The 25,781-nt window shown below is 39.9% G+C and overlaps 1 protein-coding gene across 2 annotated transcripts in view; it reads left to right on the forward strand.

The window, feature by feature from the left end:
- Positions 1-25,781, forward strand: part of ADGRA1 (adhesion G protein-coupled receptor A1) — a 313,062-nt gene that overhangs the window by 161,186 nt on the left and 126,095 nt on the right. For both annotated transcript variants that reach the window (XM_083616838.1, XM_083616839.1), the window contains one exon: positions 1,313-1,516. In XM_083616838.1, coding sequence (XP_083472964.1) covers positions 1,313-1,516 — 204 coding nt within the window. The remainder of the gene's footprint in view (positions 1-1,312; positions 1,517-25,781) is intronic.

Raw genomic sequence — 25,781 nt, forward strand, 5'->3', positions numbered from 1 at the left:
TCCTTGATGATAGTTGGCTTTTGTACTGTGATATACTTCACTGGTGCCGGGAGTACCTGGCTGTATCTCTGCTATTTGGAAGGCTCTCTATTATCTGGAAAATCTCCCCTACTGGGAACTATTGGTAGAGCTGATTCACCTTGCATTCCCCTTTCATATTTGCACCTGTTTTTGAACTCAGTAAATGATTTTCTTTCCTGCTGCAATGTGTGTCCAGCCAGAACTAACGCACAAAAAATGGAACAGAGGCGCCTTAATGTTGCTTGATGTTGTATATGTAGTATGCATATATGGCGTAGTTATCCAGAAGCTGATGTTGATATGATAGTAAATGTTTTTAGATGTCAAGTACCACAGGTCATTTTTCTTCTTCTTGTTTAAGGGTATCTATCTCCCTTTGCGGACAATTAGGCAGACTGCTTCTTTGTCTTGATCCTACTTAGCCATTCTTTATGTCCCCCCCCCTTTCTGTAGGCAAATTAGCGTACAGTCAACTTCAACTTGTAAATAAAGCTGTAGATTTCTCTGTGTAGTCTCGTACAATACCAAACAACTGCTGTTCATTTTGGAGGCTAGCCAGCAGCAATTAAGCAAACTGCATCACTGAGACTGTGCTAGTCTCTGTTTCTCTCTTAATATGAAAAGACCATGTCTTCTTGAAGATGTAAATGATTCCAGCTAATGAAACTGAAAATATTTTTTTGACCAGTGCTGTCACTTCACCTCTTCTGTCACCGTTAATCGCTACTTTAAATCATGGAACACTAAGAAATGTGTCTTGATTCAAGGAGACCATCCATTTGGCTGTAGATGCTCTAGAGAAACTTGAACTATTCCTTCCTTGACCACATTTAGTTGCCATAGTAATATGATATGAATTATTACTGCCATAGCACTATGAGATGAAATTTGCCAATCTGAATTCCTGCACATTTCCCATTCATTTCAAAGGTGGTGAGCATCTGACTGTAGGAATCTTGTTAAAACAAACAACTAATGATTGTTAAAATACAATTACTCCAGTTAATATCATTCTTCTCTGTAAAGATAAAATTTAAGAAATGAGCTAGGTCCTTGTACATTTAAAAAAGAAGAAGATCCTTGTACGTTTTTAAAAATTAAAAATAGTGTTGCAAGCCTACAAGTTATGTAACTTTATGGGTGCACATGAATGGTGTTTTGTGATGCATTATGTATGTGTGTTTGTGTGTATAGTACAGAATATGCAGATATGTAATGTAGATTTTATACAAGTTATTGCCTGTAAAAAATATGTTAAAACTACACCAGCTCCTCAAATTTGTTTTGACAGGTTTCTCTTAATATTGCTCTGGAGGCCTTTATGATCAAGCCATCTAGCTTCATGGGGATGACTTGCACTGCCTTCCAGAAAATATCTGCAGATCCAGACAGGTCACTGAGCCGCAACACAGGGAACAGGGAGGCAGACCAACGTTTGAATTTTAAGTGCAATGCTGGCAGTCATAGTGCCTCTGTGGTTAATTTCTCTCCAATGGTAAGTGGTATAACCAATGAATACACTGAATTTATACATAAAATAGTTTGCATTTTGAACTGAAGCAATGAGGATAAGTGATCTGAAATGATGAATTGAACTTCCTTCTGGTTTTGCAAGTGCATTGGCAATATTTCTTACAGAACTGTGTGCGTCCATTTAAGGACACACCCCTAATACTTGATGTTGAATCCTAAATGTTGCATTGGTTGAATGGTGAGAACAATGAAAGTAGTGTGAAAGCATGTGGGACTTTTTGTGGTATGGAAGTAAACTGGACATCAAACCTATGGCCTCCAGCAAAAATAGTTGCAGGCATTCTGATCCTGGCCCAGGGACAAGGTGGACCAAAGTTGATTAAATCCATCTAAGTCTAATTTATGGAGTAAATGTATGATTTACTCAGGGTTCACTTGATTTATTAGGAGTAGTAATATTGAATAAATATATAAATCACATTTTTCTTTTGTCTCAAGTTTATGATTTTGCCAAAGGATGTAGGTATATATTGAATGTATGTAGGAATGGGGATTATCTTTCATTTACTAGAAAGCAGAAGTATATAAAAGCATCCAGATATTGAAAAAGAGTTGCTAGTTGTGAGGGGATTTGCTGCTGTTTGTTCAGCAATTGTTTTATGCAATTTCCTGTTTGTTATATACTGTTTCCTTAATGATGTATATTGAATGTTTATATGAGGCACTTTTAGAATTTTGTAAAGGGGGGGTCCATCATATGTTCAGATGATTTGAGCAATGCTAGACAAGTGACAAAGAAATATTAAACCATGTTTGGAAAGGCACTTCTATTTTATGAAATGTTGCGAATAATATTAGCAGTTCTGTTACTATATATATATATATATATATATATATATATATATATGGCCTGCAATAATCTAAGAAAGCTAACAGACATGAGTTCCTTAGTGGGATGTATTATTTGTATTGAATAATGAAGCAGAACAATTAGATTCTGATCCAGTGCTAAATAGAATTTTGCATTTGGTTGAGCATGTTATTGAATTTAGAGTGTTCCAAGTTGAAGTTCTTGTTATCCTTGAACGGAATCTTATTTTAATAGGCTTAGTTTTTGAAGTTTTGAAGTATTCTGTGTATTATAGAACATTTCCCAAGCAAATGTTGAAAAGCTGGTTCTGGAACTCCTAAAAATCTTTAAATGTGGTCATCCCTCCTTTACCCTTCTGTGCTTTTCAGTTTCTGAGAGAAATGTGGTGCCCGTTGTTTCAGTGATTACTTTTTAAAAACCCATCTGAAAAGCCACATCTCAGCATTGCGGGATGTGCCATAATAGAACAGCTCTTAACAAGTGAAATACTGCATATATTTTCTGTAATCTTTTAGAAAGTATTCAAAATGGTCCTGTTTTTGAGGAGGACGGAATAGCAGATCCTATCCTTGCTACGGATGTTTCTTCATGCTAGTTCAGTTGAATGCAATCTTGGATTAAGATTTAATTTTTTTAATCAACCCTGTGGCACGATGGGCAAGTACATCTGGCTGTTTAGCCAGGAGGCTACAGCCCACACAGAGATGGCTGTGGGCAGGATTCGTGCATTGCAAGGGGTTGGACTAGATGACCCTCAGGGTCCCTTGTTAAAAACAAGGAAACATTTTACATCTTGTGCCGTAGGCCCTAAGTGGCATTAGGCAAAGGCAGTGAGGAGGCCCAGTAACTTGGCTGAGCACACAGCACTCTAGTTTGCAGGCGGCACTGCAGTCTCTTCCCCATTATACCAGTATCCTTCATTCTCATGTTGCTGTTGCAGGAGGAAATCTTCCCATTTTAGGAGATTGTCCATGTGCCACGTTATATGGTTTCACTGGTGCCAGGGACTACAGGAGTAAGAGAGAGAAAAGGTGGGGCTGATCTAGCACTGTGTTGGATGTTCTTTCCACTTTTCTCTCTGCTACGACCTTGTTCTTCAAGCAAGCCACAGAGGCCAGTGCCAACCAGCCAGCCAGGGAAATGTGCCATCTCATTTCTAAGTGCTGTTGTGTGTTGTAACCAGAGCAAAACATTTGTTCATATTTTTCAGGTACAGAAAATTAACATTTTCTCCAAATATGTTTGCTTGCCAAATACTGATGCCTCTTTCTTTTTCTTATGACAAAGCAAAAATGGAAAACAAGTGATTAGATTCCCTTCCTACCCAAGAACATGCCAGGCATCTTATCTTAACCTATGGCAGAACATTTTGTTTGAATCAAACCTTGGCAGTATATCACTATATAAAGAGCTTTAGCAAAGTTTAATCTTTTCTGCCGTGTTTTTGCCCATGTTTGTTGAAAACGTCCAAGCCAAATTTTTGGCCAGGCTTGAATTGTCATGACTTGTTTCAGTGAACTAAATATTTTGCAGGTGAAATTTTCAGAAAAGTACAACAGAAAGCCCTTTTTTTGGTTCCATAATTGAAAAGGTAAAGTTTAATTCAAAATATTCAATTAAACTGGAATCCATGTTATGCCTTGCTGCTATAGCAGGTCTTCTTAAAGTACGTGAAACAGTTATGTTTGCATAATTTCATAATTCATTGATTTTCTAACTGTTCTCATGGGGGGGGGCAACAAGACAGTTGCCTGCATCCATTTATCTCAAAGTCACCACACATGCAAAATTAGCTTTATCAACATACCGAATTAGTAAAATCTTTATTATTTCCTTATTATAAAACCAGAACCAAAGGAACACTAAAGCTGCATAAAAAGAAAATGAAAAGTGGCAGAAAGGACAAATGTTTGTTTCAGTAACAAAGTATTCCTTTTGTTGGCGATCCGTGTGAAAGCTCTGAATTGCATTTATTGAAAAACAGAAACAAAAACTTTTACACAATAGTTTCCCATTGTGGGGGAGGTGATTCTGACATTGTTATATGCTTCTTGGATGACTTCTTCAACTAAACACCTGCAGGTGGCAATGGCTACTTATCTGGCTCCAGGGTGGACGGCAGTTGTGGCCCATCACAGGTTTCCTCCAATTTCCCCAGGGCTGATAAAATTTCTTTCTTACAGCTGGCCGTTAGATCCATCCCTGGCCGGCTACTGTGGATGGCGGGATATTTTGCCTAAACCATAAAATTTGAACTGCCCAATCGGGGGCAGGCAGGTGGGCAGAGCCAGGGCAGCAGACTGGAGTGTGGAATTCTTCACTCTGGTCAATAGGTTTATGATGAGGCTGCCACTTTGATGAAGCTAAGCAGGTGTGGGGATGGGCAGTGTCTGGATGAAAAGCCCCCTGGGAACTGCCACCCTTAGTCCTAAAGCCATCATGAAGAAAGCGTGCTTTGACCTCAAACCTCATTCCCACTTCATAAGCCATGTTTTATGAAGCCTCAAATGATTATCCAAGCCGGGAAATACATTGTATGCAAAATTTGCTACTTACATGGTAATCTATAAAGGAACTTGTCCAGGCAGGCACATTATGTGACCCATGAGAGCAGGCAAATAATCAGACTGTGCAATGGTGATGGGATAAAATCAGGCTAAATCTTATTGACAGCAGCAGGCAAGGCAAGGGTTGGCATGGCATTGGGTTCCAAGGATCAGTTCATCATTCCACAAGCCCCGTGTTGATGGAATAGTTCCACTGGGTTTGGATCTCTTTAAACCTGTATGACGGGAGTTGGCCAGTGTTGAACCTTGCCGTGGTGCAAGCCAAGCAAGAAGAGAAGAAGAAGAGTTTGGAATTGATATCCTTCTTTATCACTACCCAAAGGAGTCTCAAAGCGGCTAACATTCTCTTTTCCCTTCCTCCTCCACAACAAACACTCTGTGAGGTGAGTGGAGCTGAGAGACTTCAGAGAAGTGTGACTAGCCCAAGGTCACCCAGCAGCTGCATGTGGAGGAGCAGGGACGCGAACCCGGTTCCCCAGATTACAAGTCCACCCCTCTTAACCACTAGACCACACTGGTAAGCAAGGTCTCACTGGGGTACCAGGGTGCAGATTCCAACCAGGCAAATACCAAACCCACACTTGGATTTGCCATGGTCAATCCTCCCCTCAGGCCCCTTATGGGCCATCCCCCAATACTATGCTGATCCTGACCAATGTCATTTCTGCCCTCATACGAACAATGTTCTTCCGCCTAACAAAGAAAAGCCATAATTTCACTGAGGGAAAGGCAGAAAAACCCCAATGAAGTGCCAATCAGGTTGAGAAGAAGGGGGAATCATTTCCAGCCCTGTAAACCAGCGACCCAGCATTGCTCAGTGAAGGTTCTAACCCGAGGGTGGGCGGGCAGGAAGCTTTCAAAGCAGACTGGCTGTGAGCTCCAGGGGAAGCAACCTTTTATAGGCTTTCCCCTCCCCTCAGCAGCAAGGGCTCATGGGGCAGCTTTTTCTCATGAGCCCATCACTCAGAGAAGATACTGGGCAAAACCTTGCCCACTATTTTGCTGCAGTCTATGGGCCCCAGCACCGCCGGGCAAAAGCGTCCCGTGCTTATTGGGCACAGAATGGCTCTAAAAGGGATAAATCTTTATTCCAGAGCACATTTTTAAAGCAGCATATGCAGCATTACCATCAGACCCACACTATGCCACATTTTGGGACATAAATATATGTCCCGTGAGTTTTCTGAGAACACATTCAGCAGGCTAAATTAGCACCAGTATTTTATATGCTCAGGTATCATAACAGTTGACAGATGAATGAAGCTGAGCAAAAAATGAAATGACTGAAGTGTATTTTATTATACTCTAAAATATTAGCACTGTTAGTGACTTCTGAGCAAACCAGTATAACCCAAGGTATTTCTTGCCATTCCCTGTGCCAACAGTCTTAGATCTTTCTACTTATGCCTCTGTAACAGCTCCCTTGTGCAATATTGAAACAATGGTATAGTGTAATCTATTGGTAAAATACTGCTGTGAAGACAAACACACACACACACACACACAGTAATTCGGTAAACATTGTGTGTGCAGGATCAGGGCCTGTGCTGTGACCTAGTCTGCTCCTTGAAGGTAGAAAGGATTTCTAGGCTTATGTTTTGATATTCTTTTTGGTTAGGGTGGATCCTTAACTCCTAACCTCTTTTTAAGCTCCAGGTACAGCTAGCGTACATTTGAAAACCTTTCCTACTTGATAATACGAAGACATAAATCACAGAAACAATGCACTGGTGGTTAAATTGTCTGGCATGCTTAGTTATTTATTCTAGACTTATTTTACCTTGCAAGTGTAGTAGGCTGTACCAATCTTGGATGTGTAAGACAGAGCAGAGTGCAGCGCAGTTTTCATTTCTACACAATTGCACATATGGATCTTTGGATTATGGACTAGAATTTCTAAGACTGTATCCAACATACTTACAGTCAACATACTTACAGTCTTATTTTCAGGCTGGCTTGATATTCAAACTTTAAAACAGTGTATTGACTTTTTATGATTCAAAATTAAAGTGCAACACTGGTTCTCAGCTGCCACGTTAATTAAGTCATGCCCCTTTTTTGCCCTTAAACATTCAAGTAGCAATAAAATTAAATTCAAAAATAATATAAACATGTAGGCATGCATAGTACTGTTTTTAAAGGGTTTGATCCTAATAATCATGAGACCATTTCTCCTCCCATGGAATAATAATAATAATAATAATAATAATAATAATAATAATAATAATAATACCACGCCCATCTGGCTAGGTTTCCCCAGCCACTCTGGGCAGTTTCCAACAGAACATTAAAAACACGACAAAAGATCAAACATTAAAAACTTCCTTAACCAGGACTAAACTAGGCTTCCTAACTTCTCTTTTACTCTGTATTTTTAAAAAAGCTCATATTGACCGCCAGGTTGTGGGCTCACAGGAAAGTTGTGGGGTATGGCTGCAAGATTGCAGGTGAAAGGGAAATCATTGAAAAGTGTGGATCCCCCTTGCTTGAGCAGAAGCACCTTTTTGCTTGCACTAGATGTTGTTGGATCCCAGCCATATTCTTATCAATGTTCTGTAGGGTTCTGCTTTGTGCTTTCTGCATAAATTTATAAAACCAGTTCAGCTTGAAACATTCGCTATAAAGACATCTTTTGTAATGCAGCTTGACAAATCAAAAGCACATTCTCACAGTGGAAAAAGAAACCATTAATAGCAATAGAATTGAAAACTCAAAAAAAGGAATGTATGCATTTCTTGGCTTTAATTTTAACACTGTGAGCTACATGGTCTGGAAGAATAGGCCGTGCTTGGCTTTTAAAGAATTCATGTGATGGTTCACTCACCTTGGTCTGATATGGCCTATCAAAAGAAAAGTAAGACTTTTCCTTTCCCACTCACTGAGACCTGCCTGAAATTATGTCCAGCATTTCCTTCCATATATATTTATTGTTGTTTACTCATTTAGTCGTGTCTGACTCTTTGTGACCCCATGGACCAGAGCACGCCAGGCACTCCTGTCTTCCACTGCCTCCCGTGGCTTGGTCAAACTCATGCTGGTAGCTTCGAGAACACTGTCCAACCATCTCGTCCTCTGTCGTCCCCTTCTCCTTGTGCCCGCAATCTGTCCCAACATCAGCGTCTTTTCCAGGGAGTCTTCTCTTCTCATGAGGTGGCCAAAGTATTGGAGCCTCAACTTCAGGATCTGTCCTTCCAGTGAGCACTCAGGGCCGATTTCCTTAAGAATGGATAGGTTTGATCTTCTTGCAGTCCATGGGACTCTCAGAGTCTCCTCCAGCGACATAATTCAAAAGCATCCATTCTTCGGCGATCAGCCTTCTTTATGGTCCAGCTCTCACTTCCATACATCACTACTGGGAAAACCATAGCTTTAACTATACAGACCTTTATTGGCAAGGTGATGTCTCTGCTTTTTAAGATGCTGTCTAGGTTTGTCATTGCTTTTCTCCAAAGAAGCAGGCGTCTTTTAATTTCGTGACTGCTGTCACCATCTGCAGTGATCATGGAGCCCAAGAAAGTAAAATCTCTCACTGCCTCCATTTCTTCCCCTTCTATTTGCCAGGAGGTGATGGGCCCAGTGGCCATGATCTTAGTATTTTGATGTTGAGCTTCAGACCATATTTTGCACTCTCCTCTTTCACCCTCATTAAAAGGTTCTTTAATTCCTCCTCACTTTCTGCCATCAAGGTTGTGTCATCTGCATATTTGAGGTTGTTGATATTTCTTCCGGCAATCTTAATTCCGGCTTGGGATTCATCCAGCCCAGCCTTTCGCATGATGAATTCTGCATATAAGTTAAATAAGCAGGGAGACAATATGCAGCCTTGTCGTACTCCTTTCCTGATTTTGAACCAATCAGTTGTTCCATATGCAGTTCTAACTGTAGCTTCTTGTCCCATATAGAGATTTCCTTACATATACCAGAGAAGTAAATGTAAAGGACCCCTGGATGGTTAAGTCCAGTCAAAGGTAATTATGGGTTGGGGCGCTCATATCACATTTCTGGCCGAGGGAGCTTGTGTGTGTCCCGAGACAGCTTTCTCGTTCATGCAATGCGGCTGGGATGACTAAGCCACTACTGGTTCACGGAGGACCGTGATGAGTGCCAGAGCACATGGAAACACCATTTACCTTCCTGCCGCAGCGGTACCTATATATCTACTTGCACTGGCGTGCTTTTGAACTGCAGAGTACAAATATTCAAATACTGATGCTAAATTTATATTTCATCTATAAATGTGATGAGCAGGAAGGGCACATTTTTAAAGTTATTAAGTTCCAAAATCCAACTGGACAGTACGTTTTGGTGGTTCTAATAAAGTTAACAAAACGCTATGCAATTCAATTGTCTGCTATCTTCTCCTACACTGGCTTTGCTTAACATTCTTTAGGGACACAAGGAAGCCTCAATAATGGTTGGCTATGGAACTTTTCAACCAGTTTTAGTAGGCTATGGTTTTGCTGCAATTCAGCCGTTTGTTCATATTAAGTTTAACTTAGGGACAGCTCAGTAATAGCATTGACACTGCAAAAATATGTAGACTTCTGTCCTTTCGTACACTTGCTTTTCTTTGACATATCATTACCTCAGACCTCAGAACTATTGTCTATATATATATATATATATCCCTAGTTAGAAGCCATGTATATATCATAGATATGCTGAACTTAGAAATATCAGTACAGTGTTACGTTGAAGGAAAATTATTTAATCTTTCCAGGCTGATATATTTCCTGCAAGCTTGTAGCCACGCGCAAATGGTTTTTAGTATTGAGCTGACCTACGCAAATGATATTAGTATTGATTTTATCTCTCAGTAGTAATCACATGTCTGATAATAACAGACAGAGATTTTGTGGAGACACAGGCACCTTGCCTCGTTTCATTGTATTTGTCTCTCTCCGCTTAGATATTTGCTTTATATATTGGAATGAGACCTTATCGTGGGTGACTGTATGACATTATAGAAAACAATATAGAGGTATCAAGGCCAGCTCTGCCTTTGCATCAGTGACAAAATTCTTATTAATGTTGAGGATGCAACAGTATGTCTGTCAATCACATAGGTGCTGCGCTGCTATAATGCTGCAAAATATATCATGTTTACAAGGTCTAAGGGTACTGTAATCCCACTTAGGTCCATAGTGATCTCTTTCTCTGGTGCCTAGTTATGGTCACCTGTGGCTTTACAAACTCTGCGCAGTTGGCAGTTAAGCAAGAATGGTGGCATTCTTCACCTACTTTACATTTGTTAGTGGATATACAAGCTGCTGTACTATCAAAGAAAGAGCCAGAAAGCATGAACTAGAATAAAGGGCTTTTTGCAGCTCATTGTATTTAACAAACCTCCATAACTCATGAATGATAACTGCAATAGTATTTTTCCACACTAATGAAACGAGGCACGTTGAACTATGAAGTGTCAGTGAGATGTCAACAGATGGGAGCCAACACACCTCTTAAAATTAAATACATTTTTAAAAGTGATGAACTAGTGTTCAGATTTCACTGCAGAGTGCGTTGGTTTTTTTTGCAGTCAAGTAATGAGCCTATGAAAATACTGGAAAAACTGTGGCCACTGTGTCATATTTGTATTCTGCACTGTAGTGTGCAGTTATCTTATTTATAAATTCTCACACACAGGATAGGCAATGATCTGCCTAAAGAAGTTACTTCACTGAAATGATGTAATGCACTCCAAAATTGCTTTGCATTCTAAATAAGCAAAGCTCTTTTCATCAATTTTCGCTTTATTCATTGGTAGTATATTCAGCCCTGCAGCAGAACTTTTTGTGCCTGTGTCAGGGGATTCACTTGATGCAAAGTGCATTACTCTGTTGTGGCATGCACAGTTCCTTGGAGTAATTACTATAACCACACCATCCTTCAACCGCACCTCCATTGATATCTCTGTTTGCTTGAGGTTAGACCAGTGGTTCCCCATTGGCTAACTGCTGTAGACCCCCTGTTTTTCAAAACACAACCCTTGGAGCCCCCACTTTTGAAAAAAATTGATATCTTTTGTATATATCAACAGTTATATTGACAACTGTTGATACCTCTACTGTTGTTTTTGTTACGTGAATTATGCCATGGACCCCCTGGGTGGGTTACGCAGAGCTTCTTGGATTCACAGACCACCGGTTGGGTACCACTGGGTTAGACCATAGCCTTCTAAAAAGGCTGCTGCTTGGTACAAAGAGGTAATTGAGGGTATTCAGTTCTGCTTTCCATTCTCATCCAGTTACTTAATGCAAAATAGCATGACCTCTAGTAACTATCAAATCATGCTGGTCAATGAAAAAGAATGATAGTCTTCCTACTTAATGTACAGTGTAATCATATCATGTTTACTCAAAACCAAGCCCTTCTTTATTCAATGGGGCTTATTACCAAGTAAGTAGGAATAGGATTTCAGCCTTATTTATTTATTTTGGAGTTGACATCCTTCCACACTGTAAAGGCCTCAGGGCAATTCTTAACATAATATAAGCAACCAATAAAATGCATTTTGAAACTCAGTATCCAGATACATCAAAACTAAAAACACCAATCTCTTTGGGCTTTAATATATGTCACATGGGCTTTAATATATGTCACATGATGGACTTGCTCTAAATTTTAAAGTTAAGTTACAAAATTTTAAATTTTAGAAAGTGATTTTAGGTGTGTGTTTTTTTAGAAATTTAAAAAAACTTTAAAAAATGTATTGATTATTTAATATTTCTAAGAGCTTCCTGAAAAATTTCTTCTTGGGATCTCAATGGGAAAACACACACACACACACACACACACACACACACACACATTGTACATACATGTCTGCCTTACTGGGTTCTATTTAGGATAAATGGGTCTTCTTGGAGTAAAATATAACAGAATAAACAAGACTTCAACTATAATATCAGTTGCTTTGGGCATTTCTTTAGAAAGGTATTCAGTTAAAAGGTGTCTGAGAAACTAGTCAGGCTTTTCTTTTAAAAATGTGTTCCAAAGGAGTGATAGCTTGCTATCACATGATAGAATTAATGCTTTGAATGAACTCTTGTTAGTACTTCATTTCATGAAGTACAACAAAATACATATCAAACAAAATTGGATGATATGAGGTAAAGAAGTTGGATCACTTGATATGAAACGACCCATTTAAGGGTTTGCATCCTGTGCTAGTTCCACTCAGACCAGACCCACTGAAGATTATGCACGTGTGTAACTTAGATCTATTAATATCAATGGGTCTACTCTGAGTAGGGCTTAGTTAGATGCAACCCAGTGAATCTGACAATTTAATAGAGGATTGTGAAATCCCAGCTTTTATGTACACCACCCTGATTTACCTCTTTAAAAGTCGCAGAGTGTACTTTTCATATACAACGCCACATTGATTTCATATAACTTGTTACGATATTCTTAATCCATTGATTTTGCTGTCTCTTCATAATTCAAAATATTGTGTTAAGACTTGTATCATTTGCGCTAATGTAAAAGCTGCTTGCAAGATTTCCCCAAATGCATTATCCAGGTGATTTATTTATCATGAGGCAAGAAAGCTAAATTGCAAAACTCCTTCATGTGCAATGTGATGGTAAATAATAGCCCATATTCTAATTAAGAAAAATTTGATAATAAACATGCTGACATTGTAACAGTTAATAATGCAGTAGATTAGCTTTTAGAACATGCATTTCAAGTAAAATTAATGGTATCTATTGTAATATTGCACAAACAGGATCAATAGTAATGCAAGAGCCTTCAGATAACTCTCTCTGATTGAAAGTTTTCCCAAGGCAAGGATTTAAGTTGCAAAATGAATATGCAGGCTCACAACCAAATTTTAGATGCCATTCAGCTCTTTTGTATGCTGATGAGCTGATGGAAAGAAATGATTGGGCCATTGACTGGAGACCAAATCTCTCTTACACACACACACACACACACACACACACACACACACACAAAACTTGATATCTGTGCCACACATTGAGAAATGGCTCCTTTTTAATGGAGGGGGGGCATCTCTTTATTTTGCTTAATTCTGAAAATGTAAAATAGTGGTACCCTATAACAACTGCTGCAGGTAAAACAAAAGACTAGGCTTTCCCCCTGAATCTAGGTTACTATGTGAAGGGTTGGTTGGTTGGTTGTTGTTTTTGTAGGGAGGAGCTATTATTATTATTATTATTATTATTATTATTATTATTATACTCCACCTTTTTCCGTGATGGGACACAAGGCGACTTACAGATAAAAACAAGAATTGGTAAAAACAGAAAAAACCTATTATTAGTATGTCTAGAGACAATGGATAAAACAAACACCATTAGCTGTACTGCTGGGTAAGTGTTTAATGGTTATTGTATTTGTATTTAAAAACCAATACAAATTTGTTTAAAGAAATCAATTGAACAGTAATAGAATTTAAGCCATATCCAAATATAAAATCTCTTTAAAACATACCAATCATTACCATAAAACAGCACGGCACCGGACCTTTAACTAGAAGCTGTCAATTCCCAACAGCTTGTTGGAACAAGAAAGTCTTCACCTCCCAGCAGAAGTGTTATGTACTGAAGTTCTCACCCTGGGATAGGCCCCGCTTCCGCTCCTTTGATACTTCTGTCAGCTCGTTGGCTTGGAGGTAGCAGTCAAACCGAGCGAGATAGGAGTCCCATGATTCAGAGGCTGGCGCAAACGGCGGTAGAGGCACAAGTGAAGCCATGATTCCGATGCCGGCGTGAAGGGCGATGGATGGAACACCGTGCTCTAGCCAGAACAGTCAGCTCTGAATTGGTTCTGTTCAGACATCTGAATAAAGAAGAGCTGTTTGAAGAATCGCTGTGTCGTCTGATATGTTCGCCCACAACTTAACAAGAAGTACAGCAAAGAAGGAGCCAGTCTAGCTTCTCTAGGGAGGGAGACCCAAAGTCGGGGGGCAGCCACTGAGAAATCTCTCTCCCGCATCCTCGCCTGCAGTGTTAAATGGTACAGCACTAATGGGAATTAGATCTTGGTGTCCGGAGGTGGTGAAGAAGAGAAGATTGCTAATTGGTGGGGGGAAGAGAGGCAATCTAGATGAACCTTTGCCAAGCTCCCCACTCCCTGCCACCCCCAATGTTTTGCATAACAGCAGCAGTGTTGATTGGGACTGGTAGGAATTATAGTCCAAGACACCAGGAAGTCATCACATTGGCTAAAGCTGATGTTGGCATTTTGCCTTCTGCAGTGGAAAGGGTAACACTGGTTGTGATAGGCCCCACATTAATGCAAGAATAATTGCCCAGCTCTATCTGTATAAGGCAGGGGTGAGGGGCATGTGGCCTTACAAATGTTGTTAGTCTTCAACATTCGTCAGCCCCAGTCAGCATGGCCAATGGTCCAAGAGGAAGGAAGTCAGTTCAACAACATCTGGAGGGCCACACATTCCCCATCCAGGGCTGGATTTAGGTTTGATGAGGCCCTAAGCTACTGAAGGTATTGGGGCCCTTGATACATCCAGCTATCCTTTGTCAACAACAAATTGTCGCTGTTTCTTGTGCTGAATATATGCTATATGGTAATTTATGGACCTGGACAACACAAAACACTGTTGCTGAATGTAGGTTTTATTTTATTTGTTTTTTATCTTATATTTTGGAAATGTACATCCAGTTTTTTTCCCTTTAATTTTTTTGGGGCCCCCAAGAGAGTGGGGCCTTAGGCTATAGCTTGTTATCTTATACGTAAACCCAGCACTGTTCCCATTCCTAATGTAATGTCACACATCCTTTGAAGGAGGAGGTATGATATGGGGAAAGGGGCTTAAAATGTATTGTGTCAGCAAAATGCATTTTCTGCACTTTGAATAAATTGAGATTGAAAACTCTAAACTGCAGTATTGGAGCTGGAGATGTGCATTGTCTAGAAAATTAACAAGACTAGAATTAGAAATGAAATATAAAGTACTTTGCCCATATTGCCCTTTTTATGCTATTAATTTAAAATGAGCACTTACTAGGATTTTTATTTAATGCTGTGTTTATGGTACTTTCTTTCCTAATGCTAGAAATGAAGGTGCTTTGGTTGTTGATAAATATAGACCCCTGAGTCTGTGTGTAACTGCGAAAATCTATATCATCACCAGTCTTTAATGAATCGAACCTGCTATCAAAGAAAGTATTCTTAGATGTTTGCTACCATTAATCCCTGTAATGGATTTTTAAAAAGACCTCCCTGTGCAGCAAGAACACGAGTGGAGGGTGCATTTACCACTTGCTCTAAATCTAAAGCAGACTGCAGGCTATGAATTATGGATAGACAAGATAGCAATGAATTGTGTTCCTTTACTATAAATAGATTACAACCCCTCAGACCAAAAGTTTGATGAACCAGAACTAGGAGAAAACACACAGTGGCTAATCTCAATGTGTGCAGGTCATACATTTGGGGTAGCAGCTGTCTGGAATACGCTTCAGTGACCACCATATGCTGCCATTTTAAGAGGTAAAGTCAAGAGCAGGCCAAGCAGCCTACCTCCGAAAACAACTGTTATGTGGGACAATCAATTAATTTAGTGCCCCACTACCCCAAATTTCTTTCTTTCTCTGCCTTCCTCCCATGCATTGTTCATCTCCCTCTTGCCCAGCTCTGTCCACCATTTCACATCTTTCTCCCAACCTTCATCTTTCTTTCTCTCTCTCTGCCTGCCACTTCCTGCACCCTCTTCTCTTCTAAGCTCCTTCGTCTCACTTTTCTTTTTCGTTCATCTGTTTCCTTCTCTCGGTTCCCTCCAGCTGTAGCTGCTGCTTCTTTCCCCAACCATATTCCTCAACCAGGAACCTTTGAAGGCTTGCCCAATGAGTCCCGGTTGCAGTGAGTTTCAAGGTGAAGGGACCTGGGCGAATCAGACGCACGTGCGCACAAATGCTGCTGCAAATTGCAGAATAACATCGCTAATCCAGATTGTACAATTAAAATAAACCTGTTTTATTTATTTATGAATTAAATGAGGCCTGGATAATAGTCAGATTATGGCATTACAGTGGTACCTTGGTTTAAGTACTTAATTCGTTCCGGAGGTCCGTTCTTAACCTGAAACTGTTCTTAACCTGAAGCACCACTTTAGCTAATGGGGCCTCCTGCTGCTGCTGCGCCACTGGAGCACGATTTCTGTTCTCATCCTGAAGCAAAGTTCTTAACCTGAAGCACTATTTCTGGGTTAGCGGAGTCTGTAACCTGAAGTGTATGTAACCTGAAGCGTATGTAACCCGAGGTACCACTGTACTTCACTCTGCATAGGTGCGAGGCCAAAATCACATGTGCATCTGGAATGTTTCCCTCCTTCAATTAATGCACCTTGCCACCACAATTCTCAGGTTATGCTTCCGCACTCCATTATATGTCATACTCCTGGCAGCAAAGTGTGGAAAGCCACTGCCCGGCTTGCTGACCCTGGATGCTCACCCATACTCTGGACTGGCTTGTGTTATGGAGCACGGGTGCAGATCTGCTCTCCTGCACTGCAGCATGGCAGGGCTGCAGAGGGACACTGGAGTGGCTGTGCTGGTGTTCCTGTGGAGCCCAAACATCACTACTACCTGGTACGTGACCGCAACACAGCTGTCAGGAGGAGGGATCCATTGCCCTCATCCCACTGTGCCAGCCGCTGTTGCCCATAGTGCCCTAGGGCCAGAGGCCAGTTCTTCTGGAGACCACAGAGGAAGACGAGAGTAGGAAATGGTCCTTTGGTGCTCATGGAAAAGGATGAACAATCAGGTAACAGTGACCAAAGACACATTTCTACGCCATAAAGCGGTGCTGAATGATTCAAATGGATGAGCGAATGATATGCCATTTCGAATTGTGTGCTCCACGGTGAAGCAGGGAATAGGGGGTGACTAAAAATGCCTTTCAGATATATCATATCTGTTCACAGATGGCAAAAAAAAAGCCAGGAAGGTTGAAACAAGATTTAAATCCACCTTCCTGCATGTCCATCAATCAAAGGTTTGTGGGGGGAGGACTGACAGAAAAGAGTTTAAAGCTGCATTTCTGTCTTTCATTTGGCACTAATTACGCTTCTACTATTAAGGTGCTGTGTTGCAGATACATACAAGGTCATACTTTTGTTTTTAAATAACTGGTGTTTTGCATGGAAATTACAGTGTATAAAGAATATTCGCATCCAGGCAGCAAATTTTCAGGTAGAGACACTGCTTCATTTAAAGCATGACAGTCGTAGTTCCATTCTTCTTATGTCAAAACCTGACAAGGGCATTACATTTTGTATTGATTTTAGCAACATTGCTACTATGTCAAAATGTGAAGCCTAACCAATGCACCTTGCTGACAAGTTATTGGACAAAGCAGAAAAACAAAAATTATACCATTCTTGTGTCTAACAAACTCTAGCAAAACCCATTTCCCACATACTCTAAAACAGGGTTTTGTTACTCTTCTGAAAGCTGAACCCCTGTATTCTCAAGGCTGATAGTCTACAAGGCCCTTGACAATTCCTTTTACTATTGTTTGTTTTGCTTTGAAAGAAATATATTTTACTTCCAGAAGTAAACACAATGGACTTAAGGAAATCTGGAGTGTAAAGGGAGGAATTATTAGTGCGATTTGTTTTATATTTGTTTTGTTTTTAGCAAAAATTATCTGCCTATACTGAATTTACTGAAAGTGTTGGTAAATATCACTATAATGATTCTCCAATCTCTCCCCCCTTTTTTTGTTCAACAACAACAACACAGATAGGGAAAGTGAAAAAATATGTTTACTTACTTTGGTTGTATATGATCCCTTATTGATTTTGTACTAAAGGTGTGAAAAGGCTGTTACTTATCTCCATGTGAAAGCCAATTCTCAACAGGCTTTTACATTAGTTTTTTTTTGTTTATTTTTTACCAAGTGCGAACAAGTAATAGAATGTTGCAAATCCTTCACAAGGTGAAAGAGGGGACACACATATCTCAGTTGGAATCTAATGTTGTGTCAAAAGATTATGGAAGCTGCTAACACTTCTTCTCAGAACCCAGGAATTTGCTAAGGAGTAAACCCTCCACAAGAAAAGGCTAAGGAGTAAACCCTACACAAATCTGGAGTGGAGTCCTAAGGCGTTTAGATGGTGCCTTGTATAACTCCTTCCAGCAACTCTTGCAGCCAAGCTGGTGCCAAGGGTATTGCTCTGCTTTCCTTTGGACCACATCAGCGAGGCCAAGAGGGGGTCGTGTCATCCTCTATACACGTTGCCCAGGCTTACGCCCCAGAAAGGTCCCTGCAGTACTGCTAACACAGCGGTTTGACTTCACCCATGGAGGCACACTCCACTGTCTCTTGAGACAGATGGATGCCAACAATATTGCTGTAATCATGTGTGGTCAATAGTAGATATTCAAGGTATTGCTGCTCATGTGGTTATAAATGAGTGCTATGTTTTAATATGTGCCTCAACTATACATGAGAGCATACTAACTTCAGCTTCAAGGCCTGAATTAATTCCATAATTTAAATTCGGTTTCTAGATAGGCACCAAATTATTTCCCCTCACTGAAAACACAGCTTCAGTAAGATTATACATTAAATTATAGTAACATTATTCCAAGTGATGCTAGAAATAACTTTGTTATATATCTATATTCAGATGAGTGCTGACAAGCTTCCCTTTCCTTTTGCTTAAGTTACGTTACTGTGAAATAGGTAATGGTATAACATTGAAATATTACCAAGTAAACTAATAATGCTGTTTGAAAATTCTCAGATTTTATACTACACACACACACACACTCTTACATTGTTGTGCAATTAATAACTTTAACCTAGACCACATCTTAAAAAGCAGAGACATCACCTTGCCAACAAAGTTCTGTATAGATAAAGCTATGGTTTTCCCAGTAGAAGGCTGATCGCTGAATAATTGATGCTTTTGAATTATGGTGCTAGAGGAGACTCTTGAGAGTCCCATGGACTGCAAGAAAATAAAACCTATCCATTCTTAAGGAAATCAGCCCTGAGTGCTCACTGGAAGGACAGATCCTGAAGCTGAGACTCCAATACTTTGGCCACCTCATGAGAAGAGAAGACTCCCTGGAAAAGATCCTGATGCTGGGAAAGATGGAGGGCACAAGGAGAAGGGGATGACAGAGGACGAGATGGTGGGACAGTGTTCTCGAAGCTACCAGCATGAGTTTGACCCAACTGTGGGAGGCAGTGGAAGACAGTAGTGCCTGGCGTGCTCTGGTCCATGGGATCACGAAGCGTCGGACACGACTAAACAACAACAACAACAATATTTATGTGGCCTGTCTGCCTCACTTGTATAAAAACACAGATTAAGGTATCCTTGCTTCTTTAATTTTGTGCTGCCAACAATTCTTTGAAAATTTCCCAGCTTTCCTATAGTAGGCTTAGATATGAGATGAACACCCAATACTAGAGAGTGCATTAACTTTTGGTTTATGAAAGGAACACTAAGTACACAAGAGAATAGAGATACAGTACTTATAATTGGGGGTTTAAATGTGCTGGTTGACAGTTTCTGAAGTTCTCTAAATTTCTATCCCAGCCTAAACTTCCCACAACCCAGCCCAGCTACTGGATAAAATCAGCTTCTGTACCCCAAAGCATCTTTGGTTGCCCACCTTAATGGACAGTTTACCCAATTTTAAATACCTGCTTGTGTAGCCTTCCTTTGGTAAGATCTTTATACAGGGCAGTCTCTCAGGCCCCTCAGCCACTGGCTCCCTGTTTGCCTTTCTGGCTTCCACCCTACCATTCTCAATGGGCAGCAACCACCAGTGCTTACAAGGCAAGATGCGGCACATAAGCGTCATGTCATTGGTAAATGTCATTGGTAAAACAACGATTCACACCTTCAATACATTTCGCAATTTCATTGATGGAGATGTCTGAGCTCCAGTATTATGAGAAGGCAGAAAAGTCTCTTTCTTCACACAGTACATAATTCTATAAAGCTCTAAAATCTCTGCATGAAGGTCAAACACTAGCTCAACCTCACCCTTGCCTTCTAGAGGTGAACTGGAGGAAAGATGTAAAATACTTTATGAACATCTGAAATATTTGAAGCAAGACATCTCTCAGACATTCTGATTTACTAGTAATGTAATTAACTAATATAGAACCCAGATGAATTTACTTATCGTTTGCCTTACTTACAAGTACAATTTCATTACCACAAAAGTGCATAACCTTCTATGTTGCTGTATTGAATTTCATGGTGTGGGCACATAGTCATGTTTTGCAAACATCTGCTCCCCCCCGCCCTCATATAATATTCCAGAATTCTTTTGTACTGACAACACCCTTCAGCTTCATTTTATTAGGAAAGTTCTTCAATGAACCTTTGCTTCCATTGCCAATGGTGTTGATGAAAACCATAGTCTCAAGCATTCATTTTCTGCAGTTGCTGGGCAATCCTGAAAATGGCCAATGAGAGTAATAATTTTAATTTGGCAGTGACTTAGAAGTTGCCCTCTCACAAGGTGAGAGAATCTGTGAATGCTTTCCCTTTGTTTACCCATTAGTCTTTTCTGTTCTGTTTTCATATTTATCTGATTTTAAACAAAATCACAAGTCTTTTTCATTTCAGTATGTATTTGATTTCAAAATAGTATTTTACGCATTTTCTGAACCAAGGACTTCATCAGAAATGTGAATGCCAGTAGATAACTAAGTTTCAGTCTGCACATTAAACTATGAGATGTAGATCAGGTCCGTTTGCATTGGAGTTTACAAACACCATATTCCTCACGCATTCCTGTATTACAAATTACCATTATTCATCAAGCATTCCTCAAGAGCCTGATAACACTGTGTGGGTGTAGTAATGCTATGTCCTAACAGAACCACAGAACAGAGCATAAACTGCAGGAAGTCTTGGTCCTTGGAACTCTCATTACATACATTAGTCCCTGAACAAGTCTGTCCAATGTCTGTATTCATTGCATTTTATTTTAATAAAGCTCCTTGGGCTCATTTTGGACTGGGCTAGGAGAAGTAAAAACTATTGCTACCATTATTGTTGTTCTTAAATAATTATAATAGAAAGACTGTCTGGTTCTTTGAAAGTAGTTCCAATAAAATATTTGGGACCAGTAAGAGTAAGTTGCTGGAGCATTGTGTAAAAGTGAAAACAAGACAGAAGCATTTGTACAGATAGCAGTGTCATATTTTAATACATATATTAATGTTAGGCTAGCAGATTTTTTAAAATTGAAGCTGTAATTTGGTTGGTAAAAACAAATCAATTTAGTTGTCACTGAAGCATCAGTTTTAAATTGTATCCTATTTTGCGGTGTCAAACAAAAGGTGACATTTTGAGCCCAAGTGACAAGTGCAATAGGTAAGGTTTTGTGCAATTAACTCTTTTTGAGAAGTATGAAAAATGAGTAATGTCTTTGTTTAAAATCCATTCACTAGCCTGTGTAAATCAAAGATGCTGGAGTAAAATACAAAACTTATTCAATCAATTGACTTGAAACGTGTTATAGTAGCACCAAAGGAAAATCATTATAAACTCAATTATTTAAAAGATCAAAAGAGTAATCCTTCAGGAAATCTCCAAAGTAAGCATTAAACAGTTTTTCAGGCAGTGTTGATTGCAGTTTTGGCAATGTAATAGTTGTCCTTAACCTTTGGTTAAGAATGCTAGTTGTAGGAACAGAGGAATTTGCCTTATACTGAGCTAGGAGGAGGTCTCCAAGGTTTCAGGCAGGAATCTCTTTCCCAGCCCTAACTGAAGATGCTGAGAATTGAACCTTCTGCATGCAAAGCAGATGTTCTACCTGCAAGCTACATCCCCTTCCTTGTCTACATTGGAACATTAAATTCGTGTAATGTGATGTCACACCAATAAAACTAGTATGATATTATGACAGTAAGTTCTGTATATCTCTGCAGCTACAGTCATGGTGGTAGTCCTATGAGAAACTCCATTAAGTGCTCTTGTTTCCTTTAAAACTGAACCAATTATCTCCTTCCCAACTTTTGAAGAACTACTTTCCCTCTGGAAAAGCGGCAAGAGTGGATGGTTAGCAGCTCTCAGGAGGTGGACAAATTCCATGATTTGGAGGAGAGGTGGCAAGGAGGTAGTTTTGCCTTTTAATACTACATGGTTGAAGGTTTCATTTGTTCTGTAACAAAAAATGAAAGCTGTACTGCTCCTTCATATGGCAGCTTGGCTGCTCTCAATAGCTTTGCTGGGTTTCTGGGACAGGATGCCCCTAGGAATTACGTCATGATGTAAAATCACTCCCAGTGCCATTATTGGGGATAAAAGTTTTGCCACAAAGATAAGACACAGACTTCTCTCCCACATTCTTAATTTGCTCTCCAAAGATTAATCCTACCATGGTGAAACAGTTTCATCTTCTTCCACCCCTGAACTTCTTTTTCTTCCTCAAGAGGTATCACTCATTAACAAAAGTAAGCATACTTACTTTTGGTAATCAGTTTTTCACATATTCTGTCATACTGGTTTGATTTTGATTAATTATATTTCTGTGCTGCTTTTTATTAAAATTAATCGCAAAGCAGCTTACAAACAATAACAACAACAACCTAACAGAACGTCAGAAATACAACATAAATCACAAAAATCATATAGAATAATTACCAAATCATCAGTAAAGCAATTAAAAATTATCAGTAAAACCATTACAATCTATAAAACACAATTAACAAAACAATTAAAACAAACAAACTAAACAGCATGATTATCAACATGATTATCAGCATGATTAACAACAAAAGTTAGGATTCACAACATTCATAATCTATAAAACAATATTAGCAACATTAACAAATAGCAACTTATAAGCTTCTACTCTATTAAGTTCATTAAAACACACATAATGCCTGTGGCAGCAGCTCCATTCTGGATGCTCCTAAGGCTGGAAGGTGGGGGGAGGTGGGAAAAGCCATTGCCTGATGGCCAGCACAAAGTCTCTGTCCCCTCACATACGGATTATTGCCTTGATCACTGAAGCCAATGTACACCCAGCAGTTTCTGGGACTGGATCTTTATTGGATCTGGCTATGTCATTCCAGTGAGTTGTTGGAAACAATCTATGCTCTACTAAGCAGGTGGTGCCATCAAAACCAAAAGACCTGGAACACAAAAAAACACACATTCCACTGAATTGGGCCATTAGCTCAGCATTGTCTCAGCAGTGGCGATCTAGACGTTCCAACACAAGGTTTTTCCATCTCTGTTTGGAGATGCCAAGGATTGAATTTGGAACTTTTCACTGTACTAGTGAGCTGCAGCCCCTCCTGACAGGACCATTTGTTGGGCAGCTCAGTGAGTGCAAGCAGCACACTGCTGTGTATGTTTTACTGCTGAAGGTAAGCAGTAATCTTGCCCTGTAAGATGGGTAAAGGTAAAGGGACCCCTGACCATTAGGTCCAGTCATGACCGATTCTGGGGTTGCAGTGCTCATCTCACTTTATTGGCCGAGGGAGCCGGCATACAGGTCATGTGGCCAGCATGACTAAGCCGCTTCTGGCAAACCAGAGCAGCGCACGGAAACACCGTTTACCTTCCCGCTGGAGCGGTACCTATTTATCTACTTGCACTTTGACGTGCTTTCGAACTGCTAGGTTGGCAGGAGCAGGGACCGAGCAACGGGAGCTCACCCCGTCGCGGGGATTCAAACCACCAACCTGTAAGATGGGACCTGTATGGAATAGAGACTCATTTGATCTCTTCATAGAAGAGCAGGGGTATATGTGTAATGAAGAGATCAATGCAGATAAGGAAATATCTCTGAACTGATCTTTCTGAAATCTATGCATTTCTTGAGATTTTTAGGGCAAATTTACGGGGTGATTGTTTCTCTTCAAATGGGCTAATTGAGCTATTAATGGGCTAATTGAGCTATTAGTATGAACCTGATCGTTCATAAGTATTGTAGCCAGGATTTTACATTAGTTGGATTTGTTGGTGCATGGTTTACTTAAGGAAGAGCTCTTGTTTTCTAGCCTTTAATAGTCAAACACATACACATACAGTATATAATAGTGGGCATTTCACTGGCAATGGAAGAAGTGGATGAAACCTTCAGATTAGTTATACAGCCAGTGATGTTCACACTATGACACATGGGTGTTTGGAGCCACCACTATGCTCAGAGCCCTTCTAGAGTACTCTAAGGTACTGATAGTATGAACTAGTACTCCTACTTAGGGGGTGAACATGTAGCATTTTTAGGAATGTAAAATGCACTCCAGGATATCTACAAATGGAGAATCATTCACCTAATTATGGGAGTCCACATGAATCTGCATTTACCTGAAAGCAGTCACACCAAAACTGCTGGTTATATGGAGTTACCCACTGCATATTTATCATTTGAGCAAGAAAGGAGAGACAAAACATTTCATTTTCTGTTGCTGCTCCTTAAGTAGAGCAGATTTCCTTTGATTTAAAGTACTAGAGAAAACTATTATGCATGCAAAACACAACCAGTAAAGCACATGGGCAGCGACAGCATGTGTCCTCTAACTATTTCACTAATGTCCTGAAGCTTACACCTAAAATTAACTCTTAATTGGGAGTTTATGCAGGATCGCTATTTCTTTTATGAATGGGAGAGACTGGATCCAATTGTAGGTAGGTAAATTGTTATCAAAGCAGCTCAATAAACCAAATGAAATAAAACAGGAGTAGCAAACATGGTGCCCTGCATGTGTTATGAGACTCCAAGTCTCATTACCCCTGTCCATTGTTTGTTTGGGCTGATGGGAGCAGGAGACCAACGTATGAAGCGTATGTAACCTGAAGCGTCTGTAACCCGAGGTACCACTGTATAGATAAATTTGGAATGTACAATAATGATTTTTTTTAAAAAAATACAGTACTTTATATTTTGCTCTTCTTTTATTGCACACTCCAAAGTTATCTATACAGTGGTACCTCGGGTTAAGAACTTTGCTTCAGGATGAGAACAGAAATCGTGCAGCAGCGGCAGCAGAAGGCCCCATTAGCTAAAGTGGTGCTTCAGGTTAAGAACAGTTTCAAGTTAAAAACGGACCTCCGGAACGAATTAAGTACTTAACCCGAGGTACCACTGTATCTACTTAAAAGTGGTCATTAGAAGAAAGCGCAAACAAGGTGGCTTTATAATGAGATCCAGAGAAGAGCTCCTGAGATCAAAGCTCAGCTTACCCTTGAATTTGTTTCACAGATAGCAGCTTTATAGTCAAGACTTGAATCTTTATTGATCTTAAGTATCATGATGGAAAGGCTGATTGTTGGCTGAAAAGAGGGGCAGAAGAGAAGAGTAATGGATTTCTTAGCTGAAAGACCTTTTTCTTCTTCCCAGGGTTCAGAAAATCTTAGTGTCTGCGTATTTTCAAAAGCAGCAAAGACGTCTTGTAGCACCTTGGTTAGTCTTTAAGAATGCCATAACAAATGTGTTAATATTTAAGGTGCCACACAACACTTTGCATTTTTTCCTGCAAGAAACTATGACCCTATTACCCCTCTGGAGATGTTCACACTGCTTTATTTGTTGTCTTTCTCTCTCTCTCGTGCATACTTGCCCATTAAATGTTCATAGGTGCAGTCATATAGCCTCTTAATAATAATAATAATAATAATAATAATAATAATAATAATAATTTCCCCTTACTCACAGGTTGTTATAGCTTCTTGCATCACCTTTGTAGCAAGGCTGCCTGCTGCTTTTGCATGGCAGGGGCAGAGACATCAGTCTCCCAGGAACCCATTAGATTCTGCCCTTCACTCAATCCACCCACAGAGTCCCTCTTTGTTGAGAGTGCAGTAGGGTAATGGAAGTGTGCTGTGGGATGCCTGCGGGAGGAAAAGAACAATCTGTCACAGGATTCTT

The sequence above is a fragment of the Podarcis filfolensis genome (assembly GCF_964270895.1).
Source record: "Podarcis filfolensis genome assembly, chromosome: 5".
Classification (NCBI taxonomy): Eukaryota; Metazoa; Chordata; class Lepidosauria; order Squamata; family Lacertidae; genus Podarcis; species Podarcis filfolensis.